At 47.7% G+C, this 7235-nt stretch overlaps 1 protein-coding gene and 1 long non-coding RNA gene across 3 annotated transcripts in view; one reads left to right on the plus strand and one right to left on the minus strand.

The window, feature by feature from the left end:
* The window catches only part of TARS2 (threonyl-tRNA synthetase 2, mitochondrial), a 43539-nt gene extending 41777 nt beyond the window's left edge, over nucleotides 1-1762 (plus strand). The window contains exon 19 of the mRNA XM_075843365.1: nucleotides 660-1762. Within this exon, the coding sequence (XP_075699480.1) occupies nucleotides 660-808 (149 nt within the window). The 3' untranslated portion in view covers nucleotides 809-1762. The remainder of the gene's footprint in view (nucleotides 1-659) is intronic.
* The window catches only part of LOC142664326 (uncharacterized), a 109401-nt gene that overhangs the window by 20814 nt on the left and 81352 nt on the right, over nucleotides 1-7235 (minus strand). The gene's annotated exons all lie outside the window — the stretch shown is intronic.

The raw sequence follows: 7235 nt of genomic DNA on the forward strand, positions 1-7235 counted from the left end.
GGAGAACTGACAGCTCCTCTATACTACACCACACCGGAGAACTGACAGCTCCTCTATATTAGACCACACAGGAGAACTGACATATCCTCTATACTACACCACACAGGACAGCTCTTCTATACTACACCACACAGGAGAGCTGACAGCTCCTCTATATTAGACCACACAGGAGAACTGACATATCCTCTATACTACACCACACAGGACAGCTCTTCTATACTACACCACACAGGAGAGCTGACAGCTCCTCTATACTACACCATACAGGAGAGCTGATTACTCCTCTATACTACACCACACAGGAGAGCTCCTCTATACTACACCACACAGGAGAACTGACCGCTTCTCTATAAATTATGAGACTTCCACATTGTAAAGCAACATCCAGGTAAACTTGTCATACATTCATGTATCTACCACTTTGCTATATATTGGCGCATGAAGTTTTCTTTCACTTAATTTCACTTTACTGATTATGAAACTTCTCGTACAAGTTTTCTGTCTCTTGACTGGAGACATAGGCAGGTCGTGGTTCATGTAACTGAATACCGTCCCTGCTCGGGTGCTTATATTACCTGTATATATGTATGGCAGTGAAGCGTGACATTCTAATCTCGTCTGTCCTTGATGTGCTGCTTACTGAATGTCATCTTCTTTAGTGGTTGGCGAAAAGGAGAAGCAGAACAATACCGTCAATGTACGGACAAGAGACAGCAAGCAGCATGGAGAACGGAGCGTGACCGACCTGATTATGCGATTGACTGAGCTGCGGGACACCCGTGTCCAGAACGCAGAAGAGATCTTATGATTTTCTTGAGGTTATTTCAAGTGGGAACCCAACCCAGGAGCTCCACCACCAAACCTGGTGTATTCATCTTCTTACCGAAGTCGTACGAGTCCGTGGCGTGCCAGAGGAAAAACATTTTACAGGATGGATATAAGAAGTTTACACTCCTGGCGCCAAAAGTTTCCTAGAAGAACTTCTCCAAATCGTGGAATCACAGGAGAACTTTACATTTATAACGGTTCTTCTGTTACAAGAACATCTTTGATTGAACAACCAAGAGATTTACCATATTGGTTGTGGGATTCTTCAAGGTCCACTGATCACCCACTTTGGTTTTTATATGGATGAAGACCCTCGCTAGGTCAGTTACTAAAGAAGTTGTCCAGGTTGGGGGCTGTTTTTTATCCTGATGACCTATCCAGAGAATAGGTCATCAGTATATAATCGTTGGGGGTCCGACACCCAGACCCTGCATTGATCAGTTGTTCCGGCTGCCTCCGGGCACTGGAAGGTATTCAGGGGTGAGTGCCGGAAGCAGAAAGCTCCAACCACTGTATAGGGGCAGAGCTGCAGTAATCCAGTGGTCAGAGCCGCCTGCTTCTAGCAGCCAGAACCTCGGATCGGTGTGGGGTCTGGGACCCCCACTGATTATATACCGATGACTTGTCCTGGGCATAGGTCATCAGTATAAAAAAATAAAAAGAAACCGCCCCCAACCTGGACAACCCCTTTAATAGAATTTAGTGAAGGCTTCTTCAGATGTTGACCTTTGGTGTCATAGATGATGCAACCAGATGAGACTTAGTTTTCTACCTATGAACACAAGGTGCCAGTCTACTGAGGGGTTTTATTGCTGCAAATGCCAGACACCGCCCACCGTCTCTGCTTTAGGAGCCTCACACACGAGCGTGTCTTGTCTGTGATATACGGTCTGTACGTCGGCCACATTTCCCGGACCGAACTCGGTGCAGGGAGCCGGGCAGCATCATAGTTATGTACGACGCTAGGAGTCCCTGCCTCGCTGCGGGACAACTGTCCCGTACTGTAATCATGTTTTCAATACGGGACAGTAGTTCTCGCGGGGAGGCAGGGACTCCTAGCGTCGTACATAAGTATGATACTGCCCGGCTCCCTGCACTGTGTTCGGTCCGGGAAATGCGGCCGACATACGGACCAGACACGCTTGTGTGTGAGGCTCCTTAAAATCCCAAACCCCATCCTATATATTTCCTATGTATTTTTATACAGAATAAAAGATAAGATCGAGATTGTCCTTGTTTGTGCTTTGCATAGTCCCGTCTGATCCCATGTCACGGTATATTACATTATCATGACAATATGAGCCACACTAATCACAGTTCTGTTCTAGGGTGTATCACTTGTGTGTCGTGGCATTTACCTTTCTTCTACATTGGCAATGGGACAACGTGCTTCATGCATTACCCTGGTGGATTTACCCCACTGCTATCCAAATCAAACACGCTCGGTCTCAGGCTTGTTGACATTCCTGGCTCCTGTAATTCCAGTAGTTCATCTTGTGGTCAACAAAATTACAGTCTGTTCGTTCTAGGAGAGAAAACTGTCTGCACCTAAGACCCAATGGCAATTTCACATCCCCAACCCGCTGTAAATGTGTTATATGTCTCTCTGTACATATATGATGTGCTCTCGTAGATGAACCAAAGCTGGAAGGTCCATGAGTACATCAGCGCGCTCCTATCTGTGGATCTCCAGCTGTTGCCAAACTCCAAGTCTCAGAATGTCGTGACCTCCCCAGGCCGTCAGGGCATGCGAAGAGTTAAAGCCCATTTACATGGGCAAATCGGCCACACGCTTGTTCCAGATTTATTGGCCCATGTAAACAAGGCAGCGATCAACCGACAAATGAGCGGCTGATCACATGGTTCATGCAGCCTATAAAGTCATCGTAGATCTCCCCATGTAAACTGGATCTGCTGCAAACGGATTGGGACCAAATGATCGTATTAACAATTGTGTCCCAACGGCCTGTTGACCGGTGCTCATTAGGGGCCGTGTAAACCAGCCTTTAGTTTGGGAACAGCTGGAGATCCACAGGTTGGAGATCACGGATCTAGATAATGTCTGCATTGTCTCTCCCGCCTTCCACAGGATCCGCCACGTCGAGCCTCAGTGACTCCTTTGTTATCAGTAAGGAAAGTGACCGCTGACTAATGTATATTGGGGCGTCCCAACTCTCCCTCTATCACAGATGTCGGGGGAACGGCCAATCCTGGGTGTTAAACCCCTTCGATGCCACGGTCCGCATTAAGTGTGGAATTTAAGTGGTTATACAAAGTTAGGGGGCTCCCTCTGTTACCCCATTAATGGGTTGCAATGGCAGCTGGGGACCTAACATAGGTCCTCTATGTACATAGGCCTATTAGACCCTAGTAGATTGTCAGTGTTACACTGACAGACATAATACACTACAAAGGGAAAAAAATTATACATAATTGGTATCACCGCATCTGTAAAGACTCGTCACTCCATCGCGCCCTGTCTGTGCCAAGCTGGTCACTGTCGGCGTAACATAGTGAATGGTGGAGCAGGGAGCTGACTACTACCTGCTCCACCATTGGATTCAACAGTATCTGCATCCTGAGAATGCAGATACAGTTGAAATTGGGACATGCCACTGACAGCCGGTCTACTGGATCCAGGAAGGCATGGGTTAACACCGTAAAAAAAAAAAAAAAGCTAACTCAAAGACCATGCAAAAATTGCTGTTTTTTTTGTTTTTGTTTTGGGTTTTTTTCATCCAGCTTCCACTCATTTGTACCCCAAAATGGTACCAATGAAAACTACAAGTCATCCCTCAAAAAACGAACCGCTCAATCGATACAAAAATCAAAATGTTCTGGGTCCTTAAACGCAGCGACACAAAAACTAATTACGTAAAAATAAACAAGCTTTTTATTGTGCAAAACTTGGAAAACATAAAAAAAAACAACCCCATCTTAACGACACGCAGAATAAAGTCATATAATTTACACCGCACGGTGAACAATGTGAAAACAAAACAGAAAACAATGGTGTCATTCCAAAAAAATGAAATAAAGTTATACACTACGTTATATGGACACCCCAAAATGGTGCCCAAAAATACGACTCGTCCTGCAAAAGAGATAAAATTAAAAAAAAACCCTCATACAGCTACTTTAAAAAAAATTCTGGCTTTCAGAATGCGGAGATAAAATGTAATGAATCGCTGCGCCATTAAGGGTTAATGACACTTATTTTGTTTTTAACATCCGTATTTTGTCGGTCATCATTTCTTTATATAAATGTTAGGTGTATGAGGTCTTGTTTTTTTGGGGGGGTCGTGGGATCAGGGCGGGAATATGAGCTCTTACTGGAAGTTTGGCGTATATGATGCGGTGATCGTCCTGGCGTCTCATTTCCAGACAACCCTACAGAATAACAAGTCCCAGCAGGTCACAGTAAAAACCAGTTCTGTAGAGTCGTGGCTGTGTGATCTGTTTACATCCAAACTGGTATATTCCCATCATATAATGGGCCCAGTCATTGGCACGTGTATAGCACCCGCCTGCTCTGTGGAGGGGAATTTTCTACTGCATCCAAAATAAGCGTCTCCTGTAGATACAAGACAATGTCCTCCTGGAGGAGCTGCACCGTCCGCAGGCCGGCTCTAGACACCCTGACCATCCGCAGGCCGGCTCTAGACACCCTGACCATCCGCAGGCCGGCTCTAGACACCCTGACCATCCGCAGGCCGGCTCTAGACACCCTGACCATCCGCAGGCCGGCTCTAGACACCCTGACCATCCGCAGACCGGCTCTAGACACACTGACCATCCGTAGACCGGCTTCTAGACACACTGACCATCCGCAGACCGGCTTCTAGACACACTGACCTTTCGCAGGCCGGCTCTAGACACCCTGACCATCCGCAGGCCGGCTCTAGACACCCTGACCATCCGCAGGCCGGCTCTAGACACCCTGACCATCCGCAGGCCGGCTCTAGACACCCTGACCATCCGCAGGCCGGCTCTAGACACCCTGACCATCCGCAGGCCGGCTCTAGACACACTGACCATCCGCAGACCGGCTCTAGACACACTGACCATCTGCAGACCGGCTTCTAGACACACTGACCATCCGCAGACCGGCTTCTAGACACACTGACCATCCGCAGACCGGCTTCTAGACACACTGACCATCCGCAGACCGGCTCTAGACACACTGACCATCCGCAGACCGGCTCTAGACACACTGACCATCCGCAGACCGGCTTCTAGACACACTGACCATCCGCAGACTGGCTCTAGACACACTGACCATCCGCAGACCGGCTTCTAGACACACTGACCATCCGCAGACCGGCTTCTAGACACACTGACCATCCGCAGACCGGCTCTAGACACACTGACCATCCGCAGACCGGCTCTAGACACACTGACCATCCGCAGACCGGCTTCTAGACACACTGACCATCCGCAGACCGGCTCTAGACACACTGACCATCCGCAGACCGGCTTCTAGACACACTGACCATCCGCAGACCGGCTTCTAGACACACTGACCATCCGCAGGCCGGCTCTAGACACCCTGACCATCCGCAGGCCGGCTCTAGACACCCTGACCATCCGCAGGCCGGCTCTAGACACACTGACCATCCGCAGACCGGCTTCTAGACACACTGACCATCCGCAGACCGGCTTCTAGACACACTGACCATGCACAGGCCGGCTCTAGACACACTGACCATCCGCTGGTGCCTTCTCCATAGTCATGACTGATTGATTGTTCTAGACTTTAGACCCACACAGCGAATCCCTTTTGCCCAGTTCACACAGTTTTTTGGCACTGTTTTGGATGTGGAAACTGTGCCAAAAAACATCCGAAGTCGCCTCCCATTGAAATCAGAAAAAAAAACACTTGCGGGGGGAAAAAAAAAGCGGAAATGCGCTTTCTTCCTGTGGTTCCATCTCTGACCTCCCATTGAAATCAGTGGGAGGCAGAGAAGGCGTTTTTTGCCTGCTTAATGGCTGCGGCCAAAAAAAGTGCAGGAAGGTCAAGATCTGCCTCAAAATTCATGAAGAAATTTTGAGGTCGATTTTTCTGCCTCCAAAAATCTGTGTGTGAACATAGTCATTCTCTGCACCGCTGGCATCTGGGCCGTTCTTATTCTGTACTGTATGTTTCATCCACTTTGGATTTGTCACTTTCCCCAAATATATAAATATATACAGGGACATACACAAAATCCATATGGGCCAGACCAACACTCGAAGCAAATAACTACTCCCACGACTATCAGGCTCATCCTCCGTACTGCTGCCAATACAGCCTTTCCCTCAATATCAATGGGAAATTTGAAGCAGAACTCCAGTCCACTGCATTTAACATACACAACAAATCTCCCCCCCCCCCCCCCAAAAAAAAGAAGAAAAACCATGCCCTGGCATAACACTCTTAGAACCGGAGATGTGCCTGACAGAGTAACGATGATGGGGGCAGGGATTTTACAGGTCTTCCTGTCCATAGTCTCCAGAAGAACAATTTCCCACTGGGGTGAAGATAACAGGGTACAATAGATTGAATTCAATTGTACAGTAAATAGATTAGCGAAGGCATGCGGACCGGTTTGATGAGGTCTTTACGTTGTAAAGCTGCATTAGTTGACCCTGAGTTGCTTATGTCCTCTTTATAGGAGATGAACATCTTTTTTTTTTTTTTTTACTCGGCTCCAAATCCCCTGTATTACGTCAAGTTAAAATGAATCTACCTGCAGTGACCACTAGGGGGAGCTTAATGCACACAGCTCCCATTGAACATGGTATTAAATCTGTCTGCCTGTAGTTGACCACTAGAGGGAGCTAATTGCATACAGATTTCTACAGCTCCCATAGAACTCCATAATAATTCTGTCTTCAGTAAGCCCCCCCCCCCAGTGGTGGTTGTAGGCATGACATGTGCAGTAGTTTACATTGTAGGGTTTACTATATAGAGGGAGTCAGTTCGGTCGGATTCTAGAGATGTCGTCTATTACTTTGCATTTGGATTTATTCTCCTTAACCGCCGACGATGATGACGATCGCCACGGAGTGAGTAATCGGCTCATTGTAATGACTGCCTATTAACATGAAACATCCTCCTGCATTCAAATATACGTTGTGACCTGAGCAACAAGGAGCAGATCCAGAAGTGTGCGGCGCCTTCCTTGTCATAATTAAAGGGGTTGTTCATATGCTAAAAGTTGATGGCCCATCCTCAGGACATCTGCGTCGACGATTCACAGTGAGCAAGTAGAAATGAAGGGGAAGCAAGCGCTGCGGCCCCTTCAAGACAGCTGATCGGCGGGGAACCAGGGAGTTGGACCCTGACCCATCAGCTATTGATGGCCTATCCTGAGAATAGGCCGTCAATTTTTAGCGGCTGGACAACCCCTTTAAGACGTTATATG

This window comes from Rhinoderma darwinii, chromosome 12 (assembly GCF_050947455.1).
Source record: "Rhinoderma darwinii isolate aRhiDar2 chromosome 12, aRhiDar2.hap1, whole genome shotgun sequence".
NCBI lineage: Eukaryota > Metazoa > Chordata > Amphibia > Anura > Rhinodermatidae > Rhinoderma > Rhinoderma darwinii.